Genomic DNA, 25,485 nt, shown 5'->3' on the forward strand with positions numbered 1-25,485 from the left:
CTAGTCGATCATCCATATTTTCATCAACTTCATGCATTTACAACGCTGCATTTCAAATTTAATTCACTTCTCCATGCCACGTCCATATTGTATAATTTTGATATATTCTATCACAACATAGTTAATTTAATATTTCTTCCTTTGTACCTTTTTTTATATTTCTGCAATTAACACAAGGATAATAAAAGAGACCATTATTGTCGAGAAGATTTTGTTCCACAAATTCAAGGAATTCAAGACCTCCTTTCTCATACACAAGACCTAATCTATCAGTTTTCATCAAACTACGATCGATAATAAATTCTGGAATTTATATCAAAAGAATAATGTGAATGTCACAATAATTCTACATACACAACACACTAATATGGCTATACGCATATGCATATCCATCACAACAATATAACATTTAATAACACCAAAACCTAAAGCATGTTCATAACCACAAATACAATTCATTGCATCAATCAACAACCCAACAATTCCATTTGCAACTACACATTTCATTCTTTATTTTATATTAAGACAATAGAGTTTATAACAACAAAAACACCACAAAAACATAGCCTTATAGCAACAATGTCATCACATGAACACCACAAAATTTAAATAAAACCAACAAAAAACACCACTAGAGTTTGCAACATGAACATGGCACATCATGTACATAGCCTTATAAGAACAAAAACATCACAAAATCTAAATAAAACCAAAACACAAAATCATCGATAATTTCCAGCAACAAATCCACATTGGATAAAGGAAAACCTCACCAAACCACAAGAGAGAGACCAAGAAATGAACAGTGAATAATGAACACAAAAAGGTAATGTACCGTACTTTGAAGAGAAGGAAGAAACCAATCAATAATTTTTGTTCCAAGAAATGAATGAAGAGGAAGAAGTTTGGACGTTCCGAATGAATGAAGATGGTAAAGATTGGACATTCTAATAAATGAATGAAGATGGTGAAGATGAAGATTTCACTATCGCTATCGTCTGGTTCGCTTGGGCATGTGTTATGAATTAATGAAATAAAGAACCTGTTATATTTTAATTTCGCTGGAAAGAATTTCACCACGGTTGCAAATACCAACTGTAGTGAAATATGACACATATAATAACGATTGATAAAAACAACTACAGTTAATTGTTTTTTAATTTTTAGATGACAATACAAGTTAAGGAACACATGCTTTTTTTATAGAAAATATATAAAAGAATGTTGATGTTGGGGTTCTAAGCTTGTAACCCTTAATTTATCACTACGATTGTTATTAGGAACCGTGATGAAAAGTCTTTAAATAAAAAAAAAAAATAGGCAACTAAAAATGAGATATTACTATAGTTGACAAATGGTTGTAGTACTATGATGTTACTAAAGGTATATTTTGTAGTAGTGCCACCAACCCCTAATGTGCACTCCTTGAATCTAAACTAAAGACATATCTCTTCAACTCTAGTGACTAAACTACTTAGCCCCTCATCCACAAGAAGAAAAAGAAAGAGAGATAAAGGGTCCCCTCTTTTTAAACCCCTTTTGATGTTGATCTCTTGAGTTGGACATCAATTTACTAGCATTGCAAGATTACCACAAACTCTCATCAGAGACTTCCATTACTTACCAAATTCGAATATGATAAGCATATGATCCAAAAAGCTCCAACTAACTGAATCATACGCTTTCTCAAAATTAACTTTAAAAGTGAGACAAACTCTCTTAGATTTCTTAGCCAAATGGACTAGGGTGGCAAAACGGGTCCGGTCCTTTAGACATGTCTGTTTTGCCCACACTTTCTTGTGGGGCGGACCAAGATTATAGGCTCGCAATCTCTAATATGTCAGTCCTGCTCCGCTCTATTTTTTGCGGGCTTTGCAGGCACGTGCATTAACATAAAATTTTATATTTTTAGGCCGAAAAGGTTCAAAGCCCACAGGCATTCTCCATCCTGCCGTCACTTTTTTGCGGGGCGGATCATGATTTTAGGTCCGCACTCTTAACTATGTCCACCCCGTCCCACTTTTTTGCGGTCATTTGTGGGGCAGACATGCCCGTTTGTCACCCCTAAAATGAACCATCTCATTGACAACTATCCCTCCATCAACCAACATTCTCTATTTCTAAAAGACCGATTAATTAGTGAAAATGAGCTTATCCATCGTTGCTTTAAGTCTAATGGTCAATACCTTAACTAGAAGTTTGTACAAGAACCAACAAAAAAATTGGCTAAAGTCTCCTAAATAAAATGAAAAATTCACCTTAAGAATCATAGTCATAAAATATAATACAAAACTACACGATAGAGATGCAAAACAATACAATTGTTCAAATATAACCTTTTTAGGAAGTAGAAAGTTGAAATCATCCACTCCTAGACTTTTGTTACCATCAACTAAGACACTACACAATCCCGCTTTTGAAGATTAATAAATCCGTTTGTTAGTTGTAAAAGATTTAGTGGCTTGAAAAATGACATTTTTAATTAAATAAATTTATAAAAAAACGTTAATTTTTATTTATTTAAAATAATCTAGCCTAGTCTAGACTAACAACTTGAACATAGGCTTTCACTTATTTTGAAAATTTAACATATTACAACTTATATTTATTTTCATTCTATAAAATGTTGATGAGCTCGATTATGATTCAATATTAAAAGAATATTCAAATAACACTAAACGACAAAGATATATAAAAATGTTAAAAATACGTCTAGAATACGCGCGTATATGTATACACAATCCATCACAACTTGTTTCTTCATATCACTTTCTTTCAAGTTTCAAGATCATCATATCCAATACTTTTTTCCTTCTAACTACGTAGTTTGAAGCCCACCACGTCCAGAAGAACCACTATCATTTTGCTGCTTCTCAATTCCTCTTGAACATTCAACATATAATGTCTACATACCCTACATTAATATTATATATATACATATAATACTCCAACATGCTAATATTCATTAATTCGATAGAGATATCCACCATATGAAGAATAAATACGGTTGCTTATATATGTAGTTCATAGGATAGGAGTTAGCTGAGTGAGTAATAGTTGGTAGAGAGTGATGGTAGCATTTAATAAATTAGATTACTTTTGGCATAAGGCAAAGGCAATTTACTATAACCGCTAGTTCAAATCCTTCAAGGACGATGCATGCAATTTGTAGTACATCTTTTTCATTCTCAGCATAAATTGTGGACTCTTGGTTTCTTCCATGGTTGAAATTCAGAAAGAGAGTTGAATAGCAGTCACATTCAGAGGGAATTAATAAATATGCCACGTTCGATTATGCATCAAATGTATTGATCTTATCTTTCCATGTAGATGATGATGAGGCTAACACATTGTATGATATAATGTTAATGTATATGATAACTCTAAGTACAATCAAGTCCACATATTTTCTTTGCATTCGTGGCTAGTCTTTGAAATTTAGAGACAAATATTTAATGGCGTTTTTCTATTTTAAGTATAATATGCCAAAATATGGATCTAGGCGATTCCTATTATAATATTGTTTATTAATATTAAGGAAAATTGTTGTTACAAAAAAGTAAGACAAATTGTTAGATATGTTGTTCTTTGTGTTCTTTCTCCATTTTTCCCGAACTATTGCTTTCAATTTTCATGGATCATCACTTAGGTAGTGACTACGATATATACCAATGCTGCTATTTTTTTTTCTTTTAAATTGAAAACATAAACAGAAAAAAAAAAAACTATAGGCTTCGGAGATACATCTCCGAACGCACCACAAAAATTATTTTTTCGGAAATACATCTCCGAAGTCATCTTTAATGCGTGAGTAATGTGTTTCGGAGAACTCTTAAATCACACCTGACTGTAATTTTTTTTTTAAAATTCAACAAAGTTTCGATATGGAATTAAATTTAAACGATAATAAAAACGCAAGCAAAAAATGATAAGAAATAAAAAGTGATAACAAACACAAATTTTTTTTTGAAAATAGTAAAATATAACATAAATTGTTCATAAATTATTCTGGAATAAAAAATAACATAGTCTACTTCGTATGTCTAATCCTCACCTATGGGCCCTCCCCTGCATTTTGTATTCCACCGCAGTCGATGTCTCGCTAACCACCCTCTCCATGATGGTCAGCGCCTCAGGTCATCCCCTCTCAATGATCCCTAAGTCCAAAACCTCCTGCTCATTCGCTTGTATCCGCTGACAGGTCGGCAAGACATCAATGGCATGGTCATCCTTAACCTGTTGGTTCTCCAAAATCTCCTCATGAGCTGGCTTAGATGGACGTCCAGAGCATCCGGTGTCATGATAGGGTGCGACAATGTGTAGAACCATGTAATGTATCCCTTTACACAATGCCAATTGTTAGATGCATGCATCAACCGATAGTCCTGTGGCACCAAATGATGCTCCCAATCCTCAAAGATATCATTGAGATCCCATCGAAAAATGGTGTCGGGAGCAGCCTAAGATGGAGATTTGGGTATGGTCTGGACATAGCCAAACTACCACATGCATCGCTCCGGCAAATACCTGATCATAGTGTCGGTCCCACATGTCAGCCAGCTAGAGTACAAAGAGATGAAGTCTAATGAAATAATCTCTTTGTGATTCTCGAACGATGTCCATAGGATGTAATCATGAACAGTTCAATCAAGATACACCTGGAACGAAAGCACATCTTGATTCCCTCTATGGGGGAGATATATGGCAGCCCTCGGCATCTCCTCCATATAATCAAGAGATGCATATTCGTAAAGTTCTGTAACTAAAAATCACGTATATGGCGGAATGCAGTCCATTCCAACATCCAAAATAATGCATTAATCATTTAAACTACCTTTTCATACACATTGCTCATTTAAATAACATATCTAAGTTATCTATTACTCCCTCCGTCTCATAATAAGTGTCCCATTTGGACTATGCGCGGTTCTTAAGAAAATGATTAGATGTAGATAAAATTATATGTTTGTACAAAAATGCCCTTATAAATAACTTTTCAGCTTTTTTTTAGTTTTTTTAATGTAATTACCATTGAGCCACTAAAAGGCAACTATGATCATAATTATACCATTTGGTACCGTTTGAGTATAACAAAAGCTTTTGTATACCAACCCATTAGTATACATGCAGTAAAAAAATTTAATCAATCACTATAGAAATCAATCAATTAATGTGTGTACATGAAGTAAAGAAATCACTAATTTTTTCACTCTCACTTTCCAAATTCTCCCGCCACTGCATATAATTTCCCACTTTCTTTTACCAAATCACTAAATTTTCCCACCAAAGCTTTTGTATATATAAAGCATTATTAAGACTATTTTTTTATTTTTAGAATGGAGTTTAATTTAGGGATACCTGATCTTAATATTGATATTTCAAATGTTGAATTTGCACAAATTCAAATTCCAGATCTAAATATTAATCCAAATGATGCATCAAATAACCTTTTGATGCATCAAATTCTTTATATCTTAGTTTATTTATTGTAAAATTTATAATTTTTTTTTTAAATTTATACAACAAGTATTAGAAATTTATGTTGCAAGTATATTCAAGAAATAATTTTTAAAAAGAGTCATGAGAGAGAATGTGACTAAAAGTTAGAGAGAGAGTATTAAGTTAGGAGTAGTATGTGTTGTCAAAACATTTGGAGTGTAAATATAAATAAGGGTAGTATTGGAAAAAAGTACTTAAATATTGCATTGAGATTTTAAAGAGACAATTATTTTGAGACATGAAAAAAGTGGAAATAGGACACTTATTATGAGACGGAGGGAGTACATAACCTAATATGCAATTTCTACAAATGTATAGAAATTAGAAAGTATAGGAAAATAATTTTTTTTTTACCAAATGTGAGTTTAGTTTAATGTTGAGTGAATTGTTTGATCGATTGGATGTTGATGGTAGAAGTTTTTAAGTGAGTTGAGAGAGTTTGAGAGTTTAGGGGTTTAGAGAGTTTGGATTTTGATAGTGTCTTTTAAGAAGTGAGGAAAGACAAAGGTATGAAGTTTTTTTTATTAAAACTGGCTCTGGAGATGTATATTCTTAAACTCCACGAGATGCATTTCTGTATTTTTTTGGCATAGCCTTAGAATCTGACTCAAAAACGAATATGTTTATGGTACGTTCAGAGATACATTTCTGAAGTCTATGGATAGTTTTGATTTTTTACTAGGATAAAGTAATACTTAGGATTTCTTAAGGAATTCCTTAAAAAGTTTAATTAATACCTAATATATTTGCCATAAACTCTAATTTAAAGTAAGTTAGTGATTATATTTTGGCCGCACCTTTTATATTGACGTTCTTTTGGTCTCATGTAGTAAAAGTGAAAAAGGTGTATTTGAAAATTATATTTTAAATAGTGTTTAGAAGATAACTTTCATTATAAAAATAACTTTCTGACAAACAAATTATCTTTTGTTTTTCATTTGGTAGTAAAAGGAGTTTTTCCAAACTATAATTTCTAGATACACCCATTAGTCTTTCTTGTTCATTTGACTTTACTAGTAAACGTTAAAGGAATTTGACATATCTTATAGAAACTAAAAATTTCTTTATAACTTTTTAACACATTCAAACGAATAAAATTAAAAATAAAGATGTGTCCCAAAGATATTTAAAAAAAAAAATACAAGTTATTATATGATATACAAATTTATATGGTGTAATAATCAAAATCAAGTTATTATATGATATGCAAATATATATGGTGTAATAATCAATCCCAAAACTTGGACCTCAACTAAAATTTAGTAGAACGGGCTATCAGACCCAATTCAACTTGGTCCGTGATAGATTTGAGCTTTTTGAACCTTTCTTCGTTTTTGCGGAATTTTCGGGCCCATCTATTTATAGCCAACTCTTCTAAAATTATTCCTAAAATTTAGACAATCTCTTCATAGACTTCTATGGAGTGAAAATCCCAAAATACTCTTCGGAGATGTATCTCCAAAAATACCAAAAATCAGAGGTTTTTTCGGATTTGCATATTCGAAAAAATTATTAAAAAATTGAAAATTTTGAAATATTGATTAATTCGGATATCTTAAAATTGATATAATTTATAAGTTATAAATAATAATAATGATAATTATACTATTCATATTTCTATTCTAATTCCAATTATAAATTTAAAAAAAAAATTCATAAAAAATTTTTATTATTTTTTGATAAATTTCATATTAATAATTACTAAAATTATAACTAATACATGATTATATAAAAATAAATATATTAATAATTATTCAACAAAAATTAAAAATAAAAGAGATCAAGTACGAATAAAATTATTTACTACTTTATTTATTTTTTAATATAAATTTCAAATTATATAGTTTTGCAAAATAATAAATAAAAATCACAAATATAAAATTATTTTAATAAATAATTATGATAAAAATTATTTATTGATAAAATGATTTTTAACTTTAAAATTGTTTTGGAAATTTTGTTTATAAAATGAATTTTTTTAACTATAAAATTGTTTTTGAAAATTAATTTATGAAATTATTTTTTTATATATCATAAAAAATAATAAATAAATATCTATATTATTATTATCAATTTCATATATAAAAATAAGGTGTTGATTTAAATATTTATTAGGCTAATATTATTATTATATCTTGATTATAAAAATAAGGTGTTGATTTAAATATTTATTAGGCTAATATTTATTACGGCCAGATAACCGGTCTGGTTCAATAGCTGGATCGGATATGTCATTAAACCGGTGTAAACCGGTCAAAACTGGTATAAACCGCTAAAACCGGCTGTTTTTCTGAACCTGCGGTTTAACTGCATTTTTTAATTTTTTAATTTAAAAAATTAAAATGACGTTGTTTTGATTATTTACTGAAAAATACAAATAAAAAATAAAAGAAATAAAATAAAAATAAAAAATGTTGTAGATTCGGTCGATTTTGTTACGGATGATTTTAATATTAAAGAAAGAGATCCCAACATTGAAACAATTTTTCCTTTCTTGAAATTAAATTTAGTAGACAATGGAATTATTTTGTTATTAATTATTCAATTAGATTATATTGCGATTAAACTTTGTTTGCAATTATACTTTGTAATTTTGTACAATTTTATTATGTGTGATACCTATGTTTAAAATTTGAATTAGATTATGAACTTGTAAATTAATTTATAATATGATATTTTCAAAAAATTTAAGTATAGTTATATTTTGTAAAGACTGAATCATCCGGTTGATAAGTTTTATACCTATATAATTTTGTTATAACGACCGGTCTACTCAATCGAGTTATCCGATTTAACCCGATTTAGTCACGCGGTTCGACCAGTGACCCAGTGGTTCGACTAATAAACCAGTTACCCAGTACCCTCAACGGTTTGATGTCCGGTCCGGTTTGTAAAACACTGATTATAATGAGTATTCGGGCAAGTTTGACACGTGTCAGCCTCTCTTGCATTCTGCTATTTTTATTTATGCAATAAAAGGGAAGTTTTAATTAATATAATAGAATAGTTTTTATTAATATCTTTAATCAATTTTTTATTATTTAATATTTAATTAATTATAATGACCAAATTAATTTATAGAAGAACTCAATATTTTCCTTTAGAGGTGTTGAGTCCTTTTTTCTGACTGGTCAATTATCTTTTCTGGGGTAAAACAAGTACTAAAAATGTTAACCCGACTAATTATTTTTGTGTACGGCTATTTATTGCTTCTTTTATTTTCAATGTTAAACTTTTCATATCATGCGCTCATATGCAATGTATCGATTCATTCTCCAACAAATATAAGCATGTTTATGGTGATTTCAAATATCACACATCTCCTATAAAATCCTATCTCTTATGCTACCACACCATTAAGCTTTTTGCATATCCTTTGGCTACTATCACACTCAGATTTGCAAATCCCTAATGTTTATGTTTTGTTTAGGTATGGTTTATGGTTTATTGCTCTTTTAATTTATAGAGATGAAATTGATAAACCTTAACCCCTAATCATTTTTTCGTTATTTCCAATATCTCTTTGTTTTTGAGTTATTTGTTGTTTTCAATCCCTAATTTATCTTCTTTTAGTTTCAATTTCAATATTGTCCTTGATTTCTAATTTCGTCGTCACTATGCTAACTCGTGTTTTTCTTTTTTTTTTTTTAGTGCAGGTTGTAGCAAGCATCATTCTTAGATTCGTTTAAAATAACCATATATCGGCTTCCATGAATGCAATTTCGGCGATGGATTCCAGTGTTGGAAATACCTGCTTTTGTATCTGCATGGCTAGGCAGTTTGATCGTTATTATTGTTGGTTAGCAGGGTTGTTGATGGTTATTTATTGGTACTTCTATGGAGTTATTTGCTCGAACCGGGGGTATGAACCGACTATAGAAAACCTTTTTGTTGCTACATAAATCAATTGTTGTGTTAGATTATTTTTGTATCAGTTACCATGTGTCTTCTGCAGTAATTAGATATGAGAAGGCTCCTTATGTTACATTTATTTGTTGCTTTTCAAGAGTGGATCTTAAGAGAAAGGAAGAGATGAATGGCCATGATTTTGACTTTTGATGATTTTCCAATTTGTTTTTTTAATTATGTATGCTATTCAATTAGACATAAATGCACATCTGAATTAAGAGTTGACATGTGGGTAAATACACCATGTATTTGTTATAATGATCTATCTATTTTTCACAATACATGTAGTATTCATGTACTATATTCATTCTATTTAGTTAAAATGGGTTACGCGTTTTTATAATTTTATTTAAATGCATCTGAAGAGTCATAGATGTGGTTGTAAAGAACTCAAAAGCTGATGTTGTAGTTTTGTTTGTGGATTCATTTATTATTAAAGTTTTGTTAATATTTGTTTTTATGTTTTCTTCCAGGTCGATGGAATCAATGTAAAACTTGCTGGAAGTTAGTTAAGATGTTTGCTTTGGACTTCACTGGTCATTAGTTTATTTGAAGAATATGGCTACTTTAAACTTTAGTAGAAGTAAAATTGGTGTATATTTCAGATTCTATACGCTGATACAACAATTATGAAAGTTTTTTGAGGATGTTATAAGTAATATGAAAGTTTTTTTTGAGGACATTATAAGTAATGTTGTTGATGTAATTTTATATTTTTTATGTACAATTTATCTATATTTTAATTTGGAATTTTTAATTCTCATAAATATATAAATTCACCTATTATATAATTTTTTGTATGACTTTCATGTTTAAATTACTAATGTAAGGTATAATACTTGCACGACATTAAATAATAATATGTAGAACACAATAGGTAGATTTATTTATTTATTTATGAGCATGATCGATTTATCTATTTAGATATCACATTTGAAATGATAAAAAAAAATTATTTGGCATGTTTTGATTTAGTTAGAACTGTACTGATATATAATCTTTGACACTAAGTAGTAAACAAATTTTTTAATATACACTAATGTAGAGTTAGAATTGAAAATTAATTACATTAAAAACTTGGATTATAAATAATTATTTATTATAAATGGTAAATAATGGAGTTTAAATTTTTTACTTAGATATTCATTAACAAAGTACGACAAATAGAGTTTATTGTTATTTTAATTTTTACATTTGGGGCTTTTTTCTATGTTCATTATTGGAATGTCATCAGAGTATATGTTATCAATGCTATTACTCAGTTTTTCTTGCAGGGTTGGATCCTTCCTAACTTCAATGCTAGCAATGTTGTGTTGATCCCTAACAAGCATGATGCAAATAGCATTGATCAGTTTAGGCCCATTGTTATGGCTAACTTTAAATTTAAAATATTTTCCAAATTTCTATCAGACAGGTTAGCTACTATTCTTCCCTCTCTTATTTCTGAAGAGAAAAAAGGTTTTATTGCTGGCAGAAACATCAAGGATGGAATTTGTCTCACTTCTGAGGTCATAAACATCCTTGGTAATAAAAGCTTTAGTGGGAATGTGGCTCTCAAAATAGATATAGCCAAAGCTTTTGACACCCTCAACTGGGACTTTATCCTCAAGACCTTGGACTGCTTTGGATTTAATAACAAATTATGTCAATGGATTAAAACTATTCTTGCCTCTACATCTCTCTCTATAAGCTTTAATGACGGAGCAGTTGGTTATTTTAAGTGCTCTAATGGGGTGAGACAAGGAGATCCTCTCTCACCCCTCCTATTCTGCCTTGCTAAAGATGTTCTCAATAGAGGCTTAACTGAGCTTGTCTCCAACAACAAGCTGAATCTCATCCAAGCTAACAGAAATTGTTGTGTTCCTTCTCATACCTTCTTTGCAGATGATATAATGATCTTCTGCAGAGGAGACATTAAGTCTCTTAACTCTATTTCTGCTCTTCTAAAAGACTATGCCATCAATTCTGGCCAGATTTGCAACAGTTCTAAGTTCATTATTTATGCGGGTGGACTCTCTTTGGCAAGGCATTGCAGACTTGCTGAGATAGTTGGTTTTACCGTAGCTTATCCTCCCTTTGTTTATCTGGGAGTTCATATCTTTGTAGGTAAACCTAAAGCAATCCATTTTCTTTCTCTTGCAGGTAAAATCAGGATGAAGGTAGCTTCTTGGAAGGCCAAGCTCCTTTCTATGGCAGGCATGGTGCTATTGGTGAAGACTGTAATCCAAAGCATGATGGTGCACAACATTGCCATTTATGACTAGCCATCTAGTGTCATCAAAAGCATTGAAGCCTGCTCAAGGAATTTCATATGGAGTAGAAATGTGGATCAAAAGAAGCTAGTTACTGTGTCTTGGAAGAAGTGCTGCAGTAAAACAACTGAAGGAGGTCTTGGTATCATATCTTTGAATCACTATAACAAAGCCACCAAACTTTACCTTTGCTGGCAGTTTCTTAACAAAGATAAAGCTTGGTCTAATCTGTTAACTGGTAGAATGTTCAAAAATGGCAAGATGGTCAAATATTCCATCAAATATTCCTTTTGGAAAGGCTTCAAAGAGCAGTATCACATAGTGAAGGACAACACATGTTGGACCCTGGGCAATGGCAAAAGAGTGAATTTTTGGCTTAATGATTGGACAGGAGAGCCTCTGGCTTGTAAGTTTAATATTCTTGAGAAATTTCATGCCACCCTCACTTCTAAGGTGGCTGACTTTTGGATGAACAACCAATGGACTTTTCATGATAACATTCTCCTTGCAAGGCCTAATCTACTTGCTTCAATTTCGGGATTTTACATTTCTGAGTTAGACAAGGAGGATACCTTGGTTTGGAAGAATTTGGAAAATGGCATTCTCACTATCAAGCATGCCTATAGTTTCTTGAAACATGCCGGCACTGAAAAATGGGATTCCTTCCCTTGGGACATTGACTCTGCCCCAGCTCATTCAATGATTTGCTGGAGATTCCTACACAACAAAATGCCCACATATGAGAATTTACAGCTAATAGGTTTCTCCTTCCCTTCGCAGTGCTCTCTATGTTGTGGACATATTGAAACCTCTACACATCTGTTCTTTGAGTGTCGGTTTGCTGTATCCATTTGGAATTGGCTAAGTGCAATTCTTTCACTTCCCATGCCTATCAATTGTTTCTCTGTCTGCTGCCTTGTGTTGAAGAAGGCCTGGAATCCCCAAGCTAGGGCTGTGGTGAAGGATAGTTTGGTTTACACTTTTTACCCGATTTGGCTGGCGCGTAATCTGCAGAGGTTTGAAAACAAAAGCACACATTGGAAGAACTGCACTATTAACATCATGGCTAGAGCTAAACTTGTGGAAAATTTAACTAAGAAGAAGGTTGATGATTGTATGCTAAGTTTCTCCTTCCTTAAGTGCTTGGGCATTTCTGTGCAGCCTCGTGTGCCTTTACCTACCATGGATGTTATAAGGTGCCCTCCTCTCAATGGTTGAATTAAATGTAATATTGACGGCATGGCTATCGGGTCTCCTTCTATGTCAGCCTCTGTGGAGGGATTTTTCGTGATTCCCAAGCTAACCACATTCTAAGTTTCAGTGTTTTTCTTGGTGATGGATCTCCGGTTATGGCCGAGTTCATGGCGGCAGTTTTTTCGATTGAAAAAGCTATGCAGTTGAAGTGGACTAAAATCTGGATTGAGACAGATTGTAAATTGGTGGTGAAGGCTTTTGCTAATATTAATTTGGTGTTGTGGAAAATCAAATCTCGTTGGCTTAGTGTTGGGCTAACACTCTCATCATTGATTTTAGGATCACACACATTTTTCGTGAAGCCAATTTTTGTGCAGATTTTCTAGCTAAAACCGGGTTTAAGAGCAAAACGGTATATTGGTTTAGTTATGTGCATAAGGACATTAGTAAGGATTACTTGTTAGACAAGAAAGAACCCCTAGGCTTAGGCTTTGCTCTTAAGAGGTTTTGGCTTGGTCCCTCTCTTGTGTTTCTTGTTCTCCTTTTTATTTAATATTATCTTCTTATGGTTAAAAAAAAAAGTAAGAATTTTTATATTAACTTTTATATTAATATGATATTAATGACAAAGTAAGAATTTGAAAAGATAGATAATTATTCATGATAAATAGGAAGAAATTTATTTTTTTGCTTATATGCACTAATCATAGATTTTTAGTTTAATTAGTTATCCATTGGTATAAATAGTAAAAAAAAAAATCTAAATTTGTTTATATGACATTAATTTTAAGATATGATATGAATTGATAGATGATAGTTGACTTTTAATAATGAATAATAAGATTTAAACGTTTTTTATATTCATTAATTAAATAACAAAGATTATTTATTACATGTACATGTAGACAAGTATATTAGGAAATTTAGAGAAATAAATAAAATCAAAAAAATTAACATTTTTCACTATGATTAATTTTTTGGATGAAACAAATTTTTCATAAAAAATGATTTTTGTTTTTCATGGGAAAAATCAAAATATTTTTAAATAAGTATTTAATTATATATTATCACATTCGAATATTTTAATTAAGTGAATTGAAATCTTCTAATTACTTATCATTGTCAACTTTTTTAATAGATGATATATAATAGTAAACTAAAAAAGTATAACTGAAATAAGTAAAGTCTACCATATTTGTTTTGATATGGTAAAATTTGGATAATTTTTATTTTCTTACTATGCCTAGTAAAGAATAATCAATTAATTTGATCTATTTTATTATCATTTAATTTTTTATCATCAAATATCATAAGAGTCATTTTTTGATTATCGTAGTAAATGATTTTAAAGGCTAATGTAGTTTTCATTTTAGTGAATGCGATAATATAATTTTAATATTTGTTTGTTATAAATATTTTTATGAACAGGAAAAAAATTATTGATATAAATTTTTTTATAAACGAAAAAAGTGTATTGTTGATACAAATTATAAACGGGAAAAAATATATTGTTAATACAAATGTTTTTATAAACGAAAAAAGTGTATTGTTGAAACAATTTTTTTTATGCATATAACAAAGAATAAATTATTTAGATTGAATAATAAATTTTATGTTGCATATTTTTAATGACATTTTTTTTATGATATATCATTAATAAAAATTTATTATATGTTTAGTTTATAATTTTATAAGTTTATGTAAATTAAAAATAAAAGTTCTAATATTTTAGAGAGATTGAAAACATATTTTATTTTTATTACATTTTAGAAACGTATGCGCATAATTCATAGAATTCGTACGAACGCATGTGTATTCATACCAAAATTTATTCAAACCCACGGGTTATTGCAATTATTGTGCAATTAAAGAAAATAAAAGTAAATATATTTTAAAAAATATATGAATCCGAACACGGACAAAACGTATTTATTTATGTTACTAATATTTAATTATTTAATTAATATAATATTTTAAAATAATATGTTATTAGTTGATATTTATAAAACTAACTGATTGCATAAATATTTTTATAAATAATGTCAAAACAAATTTAATATTTACATATTGGAAAATATACGGTTGATCCAAATATTTGTGTATATGGAAAAACTATATTTATGCTCCAAATATAAATAAATATATGTTTTCTCTTAAAAATAATAAACTTTATTGGTTAAATAATTTATTACATTTTAGAAACATATGCGCGTAACGCACCAGTATCCGTACGAACGTACAAGTATCCTTACTAGAATCCATGCGAACCAACGGGTTATTATATTTTTTTTGTATAATTAAAGAAAATAAAAATAAAAATATTTTAAATAATGTATGAATCCAAACACGAGCAAAATGTATTTATTTATGTTACATACCAGAAAATATACGGTTGATCCAAATATTTGTATATATGGAAAAATTATATTTATGCTCTAAATATAAATAAATAAAAAATATTTTTTTTAAATAATAAACTTTTTTAGTTAAACATTTTTCCAGATCATAATTCGTGCGAACTTACGGGTTATTACATTTTTTTTGTACAATTGAAAAAAATTAAAATAAAAATATTTAAAAAAATTACATAAAAAACAAGGTTTTCAGAAAATTTACCAAAATGTCTAGGTTTTACGGGACCCCTTAGAGTATGCGCCAAACCATTTGGCGCATTAGTATAAATTTTTTTGAATTAGCCAATTCATTTGGCGTATATGTGTTGTGAAAAGTAAAAAAAAAAAAAAACTCCACATTTGCGCCAAACCATATGGCGCATACTCTTAATTTTTGTACTAATGCGCCAATTCATTTGGCGCATACTCCAAGGGATCTTCAAAACCTAGACACTTTGGTAAATTTTTTGAAAAACTTGTTTTTTTTGTAATTTTTTTTTAAACCTTGTTATTTAAATTTTTTTTTCTAAAATACTTATTGTACTAATTATTAAAACCCTATCTTACTAATTTACTATCGTCTTTTTATGTTCAAAATTTTGAATTTCTATTTAAAATATAATGCATTAATATTTCTAATAAAATATAATCATTATTACGATTTTCTAAATATTTGCTTACTATAAATTTTATATCAGTTCAATAAATTTATAATAAATAATAATTTTAAATTATGAGTGTTTTTTGAATATTTTGCTTACTTAAAAAATATTTAACCCGTGTCTTGTACGGGTCTAACTACTAGTTTAATAATATATTTTAATTAATACAATTAATTATACTATTAATTATATTGATTCACCTTGATTTCAATTTTTTAATAAGGATTAAGTTCTTTCATATGCATATTCGAAAATACTCTTTTTCCCAAAAAAAAATGTCTTCGGAAATACATCTTCGAAGTCACATTTTTTGTCTTTTCGGATATACACTTTCGAAATAACCATTTTTTTTCTAAAAACAAAATATATGGTATTTTGGAATTTTCTCCACGGGTGGTTAAGAAGTCAGTGAGGTCTATAAAGAAATTATTAAAATTTAAGTATTTTGTCACTATGTTTTTCTTCCAAAATATAATAATCAAAGTTTTAAAATTTCAAGTGAGTTTTTATTTTTTTACTAAATCCTTTAATATGCATATTTTCTGATTTGAATATGCAAATAGAAAGTTCTAATATTTTCGATTTGATTATCTAAACTAGAACTCTAAAAAAAGAACTTTTAAGTTGTTTTTAAATTATTTTTTTGGTTTTTTTTTTTTTAATAGTGAATTGAAGTAGAGAACATGGTTGTATGATACTTTCTCCCGATCACGTCCAAATTGAGGTTTTCGGGTTATGTGTTTTTTAGAAATAAAATGTGAGACTTGATTTTTAAGTGAAATGAAGGGTATTTTGAAGATAGAATTTTTGGGGTATAGGTCAAAAAAAGGAGAAGTATGAACTCTAATTTAAAAAAAAAAAACAGTATTGTTGGGCCATTTCTCAGTGAGCACAATTGAATGGGCCATACGACCCTTACAGTTTTGAATTAGAAATTCCTCTTGGATACCCCCACATAAACCTGTATCTATCTCCCTCAAACTTAGTTAAGTTATCACGCAGTCACTCTACTATGATGCCAAAGTTCCAATTTCATTTTCAGTATTTTCACCTAAATTCTAAAAAGAAGACACTGTTATTCCTCTCTTTTCTCGTTACAAAAAAAAAAAGTTAATTTAATTAATCGTCTCAAATTTTTAGAAGTTGTGTGTAAATTAGTTGCAGTTTAGCCATAAAAAAATAAATAGATATTTTAATTAACTACGATTCAACCATGACAATATTTTATGAGATCTCATTAAGTCATTGTTTAACTGTGATACATTTTGAATCCAGTACGATAATTTCCTTTGTACGCCCTCAAAGACAACAATGTTCATGAGTGAAAATTTTTCTACAATCAAAATATTTAAGATATTAATATTGTTTTGAACATTTTTCTACAGGAAAATATCTTTTTATAATTGTAGTAGTTTAAAATAGGGATAAAAAGTGCAACGCTTCTTGCCTTTTGATAAAACTCGTCAAACCAAATGTGCACTTGGTGCTTTGTTATTATCCAATACCTATTGAAGCAACAAAGTTTGGATTATTTTTCCTCCACTCTTAAAATCTCTTAGAAACTCTTCGTTTTGACAAAAATTCTTTGTAAGTAAGACATTGCAAACTCTAGATTCTAGTTACTTAACCAACAAGATTCAAACATCATGTTTGCAACACCGATGTATTATGCTTTAGCACTAGATTGGAACAATGTAGATTAGCACTTAGAGGACCATGAAAGTAAGTTGTCATCATGAAGCATGCAGAAACCAAAAGTGGATATCCCAGTATTTGGGAAGCCTCCTCAATTTAAATCTATGTAAGAGATCAAATATGTAATGGATGATGGATAAAGATGCGGTCCCAATTAATTAGTATCTTTAATGTAACATAATATACACCTAAGAGTGTGCATGTGAACATTTATCAGATTATGCATAAATAAATAAATCAGTTGACCACATATGAGATGTTTGGTCTTGTGAATATAAGATATTGTAGAGCATTTGCAAGACTATGATAAAGAGATAATCTTCATATGAAGTGTTGGTTTTTGTGTTAAGTTTATGTTTTGTATCAATTGGGGTAAGGTGTGGCTTATATGAGTATATATCAGCATGTTCAATAACTTAATATGCATACTTTTAATAGATAGGACTAGACCATCACCATGTCGAGTGATATCAATGCCCCAAAAATAACTAAGGGGTCCCAAATCTTTCAAAAACAATTCATAGCTAGGAAATGATATAATAAATTATTTCTTCAAATTCACCATGTAGGAAATTAATTTTAACACCTAACTAATGAATGAGTCATGCTTTATAGAAATTAAGACTAAGCACATATCGAATGGTTTTTGTTTTATCAATTGGGATGAACGCATCTCCACAATCTATGTCAACCTGTTGACTTGCACTATCACCTAAAAGTCAGGATTTATACCTATCAAAATAATTGATTGATTAATCTTTGTGTAAAAATTCACATCGATCAAATAACATTAACATACGGTGTATTTGGCACTAATTCTCATGTATTATTTTTAATAAGAGAATTGTATCCATCACCCTTAGACCTTTTCTAATTCTTTGAGTGAAAACACTGGGTTACAAGGTATGAGGTATTTTGTAACATGTATGTGAAGGTCGTAGTGTTAATGGTTTTGTTTGAAAATACTATGTTGGCTCCACATGACAGGTTTAGTTTCTAAACTCAAAGTGGGTTGGTAAATGGGAGGAATATGTTGTGTTTGATCTAGATGTCGGTTGAGATTGGTATGTAATGGTGGTAGTGATTTATATGTAGAAATACTCGACTGGGGGAGAGAAAGGTCGGTAGGGGGAGGGAGGCAGAGAGAGACTGGGGAGACGAGATTTGTGTCGGTGGGTGATTTTGTGAGGCTAAATCATCTAGTATATGATTAATGATATAAGGTGAGAAACCATTATCTTGGATTGAGGGGGTGTTTGTTATCTTTCTCCTTATGTACACCAAATGACTTCAGGACTTTCTACTCCTTTCTTGAGGTTGTTGGACTATGGTGCTGAGTTGGATGGAGGTGTTTGGACTATTGTGAAAAGATGTCGAACTAGATGTCGTGATAACCTTCATATGAAGACTATATTTCTAATTTTTAGGTCTTCTGCTAAGGTCACAAGTTGAGCTATATTTTAGGAGTGCATGAGGACTACTAGAACACTGCTAGACTTATGTTTTTTATGTTAATTTTTGTTTTTGAAATCAGATTGTAACATGTAAATTTGTTTCAACCAAAATTTGGCAAAGGGGAAAATTATTAATTCTCTGATTTTATGATTGACATTAATTTTAGTAAAATAAATTAGACATCAACATGTTGAATAGGATGTTCTAACTTGCAGCAAATATATGTTAAACAAAATGTTCTATCAACTGCAACTGGTATAAGATGTCGAATAAGATGTTTTGGAATCTGTTTAAGTTGTTACAGATGCAGAATATTTAGAGAATATTATGCAATCCAATATGACGCTTAATTTAAGGATAAAAGATTTTATTTGTTTTTCCAAATGTATTCATAGTTTCTAAATAAGGAGATTATTTAGGAAACTAATGATTGAAGACCTATTTTTATGGAGAAGCTTTAGCAGATTTTTAGTCGCCTCTTTGTTGCGTTTTAAAGGCCTAAATCCATACCAGATGTGTGCTTTAAATAGAAGACAACAAACTTAATTGAAAGGTGGAACTTACAGTGTAATAGGCTAGGGTTTATGTGTCATTTGTGAGCCTCTCTAATATCATTCTTGATAGAAGAGTATGACTGTTTTTATGGTGTTATAAGTTTTGTCATGCATTCATAAGTTGTGAAGTATTGAATGTATGTATGTCACTTAGGTATCGTTGATACATTATTCTAAGTGTGTGTTGCTTGTGTCTCAAGCTATTGTTCTTGATCGAAGCTTTTAAGCAAGATCAAGTATTATTGATTAAGAGGTTTTTAATCTAGTATTGCTTGTAATTGAAGATTGAGTTAAAGGGATGTCAATATCAGTATCTGGGATTGATGTTGTGAGACACCACTGTGGTGATTGGGAGTGAGAGGGGTTTCTCTTTTTTAGGAGGTTTCTAGGTAGAAGTTCCACTGAGTAGGAATTAAGTGAGAACTTGTAAACTAGAGGTTGTTTATCTTCGAATTGATAGTACTAATAATGAATTTCCTTCCTAGCTTGGTAGCCCCTAGAGTAGGTGTTATTGTACACCAAACTGGGATAACAATTATGTGTGTCCATTTGCCTTTCAGCATTGTTTTATATCATATTTACCTTGCCATTGTATGTTGTTTAAGGATCAATGTCTCGACATCTCTTAGGACATATGATATTTGAATACCATGAATTCAAATGATGTATTTCTGTTATGCTTTTTTTGGATTTATATATTTATGTTATGTTGTATTTTAAGTCATGAACAATTTCAACACATGACCTTCTTATGATGTATTATGCCATTTGATTATATGTATTTTAGATACATTAACCATCATTATGGTTTGGTAATATCCGGCTTTTTTTCTTTATGATGTACCTTTGTTGTATCTTTGTCATGTCTTTTTACCTCTTATCTTATTTTAGATCATTAATAAACAAGGATAACAATAAAATCACAAACATATAGGGACCAAAATCAAAACATAATATTCATTCATTAAATAGTACAGGGAAGAAATTCATAATGACTGCTTGTTATAAAGATGGAAAAAAAAGGTACAAACACATTCAAATAGGAATCACCACCTATTTTGGTACACAATGAACAAACCTCGTGACATAATCAACAAAAACTTGAACAAATTGACTTTTCTCCTTTCCTTTTCCAACTTCATCTTCATCTTTGCTTGTTTTCATAATCTCAAGATTCTTAACAATGCAACATAAATCCTTCAACACCTATGAGCAATTGCGTCCACTTGAAGTTCTAGGTTCACTTGACGTGTTTCGTCCAAGTTCATCATCCCATATGAAAAATTTGTAACTAAACATTAATCCTGAATTTTGATACTTCTGATATCTACGTTTAGGGTTTTCACTTGAGTTTGATATAAACAATTTCATTGATTGGTTGCAATCACAGACTGACACTTGAAACAGATTAATGTCTGTAGTTGATAAAGAAAACATGGATGAATGGAGGATGGAGCTGCAGAGGAGGAAGAGGAGGAGGAAAGTAATGGTAATGGAGAGACAGATAGAGAGAGAGTGAGTCACTAAAATGATAATTTTTCTGGATTTCATCCCTCCTTTTATTAACCCTCATGTTGCAATTCCACGTGTATTAATGAGTCAAATATACAGAAATGAAAAAACAAACGCCAAGTCAGCCACATAGACTTTTTATAATAGAACTTTGACATCAGAGACCAACACCGACAAGAAAGTAATATATAGGGACTCATACAAAAATATTTATGGATTAAAATCAAAAACTCGTCAACTTATCAGGATAAAAAACTATTTATTTTAAACCTTTTAAAAATATATAGGTGATTTGGTAAAATATACATAGTTTATTGATCAACATTGTAAAGTTATTTCATAGTGCACCTGATCCTCTCCATTTTCTGTCTCTATTTATTCTCTCCATTATTATGGTTTTGAAGACATTTGTAGTGTATAAAAATAAAGTGACCCATTAAATATTACATTATTACATTTATATTCTTAAAATTTTAATAGTAATATACAAAATGGAGAAGGTAAAAAATGGAGAGGATATTGAGTCCTGAAACTTTTTTTTCAAGTAAGGATCTCCTCCATTTGTTAAATTTATTTCTTTCCCGTTATTATAATTTTGTGTATATATTACTTGTATTTTTAAGACATGTGATACATATTTACTATTTATTTAATTTTATGTACACAAAACTATAATAATAAATTTTTAGAAAATAGAATATATCCTTATTCTTTTTTTCTTCATAATTTACTAAAGTACTATTTGGGATGATATCACAAGGTATTGACTAAGTTTATCCTTAAATAATTATAGTTGACTGGCGGCTCAACAAACTACAGCAACGAAGCCTAATTCCCATTTAATACTATCTCTCTCAATCGATGTCTGACGTTTCAACCAATTTATAACTAAAGTCAACAAACTCCTCCTTTTATTTTTTACTCTCTTTCTTTATTTAGCTCTTTTTTTATATGAATTATTAAAATTTGATTCCTCCTTTAAAAAAAACCACCTATTTTAAAATTAAAAAAAAAATTAAAACCGGAAGTTTTCATTCATTTTATTAAGAGTCGTTCAACTTCATTCAAACCCGAAAAAATGCGTCCTCCGGCGACGGTGAACTCCGTCGGAGATACTCCCGGAAACACCACTGATCCCTCTCTGGTCAGAACCTATCGAGCTTGGAAAGGCAATAACGTAAGTCAACTTTAATCAATTTCAATTTTCAATCTTATTTCTATTGTTTCAATTCAATTCAGCTTTCTACTGCAATTTTTTCAGGTATTTTTTCTTGGAGGAAGGTTAATATTTGGACCTGATGTGAAATCTATAATTACAACAGTGTTTCTCGTCGTTGCTCCTGTTGCTGTTTTCTGCGCTTTAGTAGCTAGAAAATTGATGGATGATTTTCCTCATCACTCTGGATATTCAATTTTGATTCTAGTTATTCTTCATACAATCTTTGTAAGTAATTCATTTTTATTTTTGCTGATTTTTTTGTTTGTTTTTTAATTAAACCTTATTAGTATTCATTAGTTGTTTATGGTCCCTAATTAATGTTTTATTTATACTAGATCATGATTATAAATGAGTTGTCATTTAATATATCAGCTATTCTTACTTCTCATGATATGAATTTGAGTTTGTTTTAGTAAAAAAAAACCGGTTGCAGCACAATGTTTAATGTTTGCTGCTTTATTCCTAAACTTGTAACGCGTATTGTCAGGTTCTGATTGCGCTTGTACTGACCTCAGGAAGAGATCCAGGCATAGTGCCTCGCAATTCTCATCCTCCGGTGCCAGAAGATTATGATGGAAGTGTCAGTATCAACAGTGTTGGTGAACATAATCTACCGCCGCATTTACCGCGATTCAAGGAAGTGATTATCAATGGAATAACTGTTAAAGTGAAATATTGTGATACCTGTATGCTATATAGACCTCCGCGCTGTTCTCATTGCTCGGTGTGCGATAATTGCGTGGAGCGGTTTGATCATCACTGCCCGTGGGTGGGTCAGTGCATTGGACTGGTAATGGCCATTAACTAGTTCATATAGTATCAGTATTTTGTTATCTGTGTTATGTTTTAAACCTTCTTGCACAAGCAATTTTAGTAGAATTTTCTGCTTATTTTTCCCTTTTTTTTCTTGTATGTACGTGGCGACAGAGAAATTATCGGTTCTACTACATGTTTGTTTTCTCTGCAACGCTTCTTTGCCTATATGTTCATGGATTTTGCTGGGTCTACATCAAGAGGATCCAGAACTCGGAGGATATATCGATTTGGAAAGCAATGATCAAAACCCCTGCTTCCATTGCACTGATAATATACTCCTTCATTGCTGTCTGGTTTGTTGGAGGGCTCACTGTTTTTCATACATATCTAATCAGTACAAACCAGGTTGGAACACTATTTAACTCATAATCTCTTTACCTTAAATGTGACTTTTTAGCTATTTCATCTGTAAAATACTAATGTTCTTTTCTAGTTTGTTTTATTACGTTTGTTGATGTTAGTTCTTTTTGTTTAATTTGCAGTCTACTTATGAGAATTTTAGATACCGTTATGATCGACAAGTCAACCCTTATAACAAAGGGGTAATTCAGAACTTCAAAGAAGTGTTCTTCTCTTCTATTCCACCATCCAAAAACAGTTTCAGGTCTAAAGTTCCAATTCCTAAAGAACTGTCGGAATCATCAAGAAGAAAGGGTGTTGATACCGTTATGATTCCAGCTTACAATGAGGTTGATGAGATGGAAAAACATTATAGAGATGAGCAATATGGAAAGGGTAGTGATTTAAGTGAAACATCAGTGGATTTAAGCAGGATGCTTCACACCGAAAGTGGGCAGAGACAAGTTGCTTCCTTTCTAAAGCACTCCTTGTGGGAACGAAGTAGCAAAAAATGGGAAGTAAATCCTGAAGTTCTCGACGAGATACACGATATGGAATCAAATCGGATCACCGGTGATAGTAGTAATGAGCCTGGTGACAACTCAGCAAAAACATCTACACTTGCAGAAAAACTCAAAGAAGAACATTAAAATTACAAAAAGAAAAAGGGGTGAGGGACAGAGTTAGTTAGGCTGGGATTTGGTAGGGCGGAATGGCTTGTGTTTTATTGTTTTGGTTAAAAACTGTCCTTGGATCTTGTTCGTTGATTGCAGCTTAGTTTTTCTTCTGAGTTATTCTGTGGTTATACATACAATTCTTTTAAATGTGGCATTTGTGTAAAGAAGAAGATTAATAGAAATTGTGAAAAGTGATCCTTCCACTGTGTTCATTTACTTTTGATGATGAATAGAAATTGTAGAAAGTGATCCTTCCAATATGTTCAGTTACTTCCTTTTTTTTCCCTTCATTTCTTTTGTTTCTGTCCATATATTGCTCTGAGAATGTCATTGCTGATAACATTTGATGTCAGCATTGTTTGCAAGTTTGTTGTATATCATGTTTCTTATTTATTTATAGTAGTAACATTTGATGTCCCCATTGTTTGTAAGATTGTTGTATGTTTTGTTTTATTCATAGTCGTAAGGAGGGTTTGAATTTTGACTTTGGGAGCTTTGAACTCTGCTGCTTTATTGATAACTTGCCAAGGAGAGTTGTGTAGTGCGTATATTTACTTTCTCTCTTTCACATGTAATAAGATTACTAGTAAAGGACATGTGCGTTCGCACGGGTCGTGCAAAGTCGATATAAATATTAAGAGAAATGTTAACCAGTGCTTTTGGGGCACTCTTTAAGTGATTAAAGTAGTAAGATTTTTCAAAAATGTCTGTATTTAATTTATTGAAAATGCATTGGAACTTGAAATATTGACTTTTATAAAGAATATTTTCTTTATTTAGTATGCTTAGAGAGTGCTTCACTCGTTAACAAGACTTAAATATTAAATAAATATTATATTCTTATGGTTAAGAAATACTCCCTCCGTTTTTTATTATAAGTCGTTTTAGACTTTTCACACAGATTAAAAAAAATAATAATTGTTGTATGAAAATGAGAAATTATGAAGGTTTTTACAAAATTATCCTTCATTAATGACATGTGGAAGATAAATTTATATAATTGAAAGGATAGAGAATAATAAATATTTAAGGATATAATAGGAAAAATAGCATTAATTATTCATTGGAATTGTAAAGCGACTTATATTAAGATACAATTTTTTTTTCCAAAACGACTTATAATAAAAAACGGAGGGAGTATATATAAAAATATATACGAAAGAGAAAAAAATATCTTAAATGATGATTGTCATATAAATATTAATTTAATTTATCAAGTTGTAGTTGTCAAAATATACATAAAAATTATGTTGAAGAATATATGAGTATTTGGTGTATTAGACTTCACACATAGATATAGTTGTATCAA

At 30.3% G+C, this 25,485-nt stretch overlaps 1 protein-coding gene across 1 annotated transcript; it reads left to right on the forward strand.

Moving 5' to 3' along the window:
- Positions 1-22,121: 22,121 nt before the first annotated feature.
- LOC131655412 (probable protein S-acyltransferase 6) lies at positions 22,122-24,358 on the forward strand. The gene is made up of 5 exons (XM_058925298.1): positions 22,122-22,302; positions 22,387-22,569; positions 22,832-23,134; positions 23,272-23,505; positions 23,643-24,358. Exons 1-5 carry the CDS (start codon positions 22,204-22,206, stop codon positions 24,147-24,149), a joined length of 1,326 nt encoding a protein of 441 aa, XP_058781281.1. The 5' UTR covers positions 22,122-22,203; the 3' UTR covers positions 24,150-24,358.
- The last annotated feature ends 1,127 nt before the right edge of the window (positions 24,359-25,485 follow it).

Source organism: Vicia villosa, linkage group LG3 (assembly GCF_029867415.1).
Source record: "Vicia villosa cultivar HV-30 ecotype Madison, WI linkage group LG3, Vvil1.0, whole genome shotgun sequence".
Classification (NCBI taxonomy): Eukaryota; Viridiplantae; Streptophyta; class Magnoliopsida; order Fabales; family Fabaceae; genus Vicia; species Vicia villosa.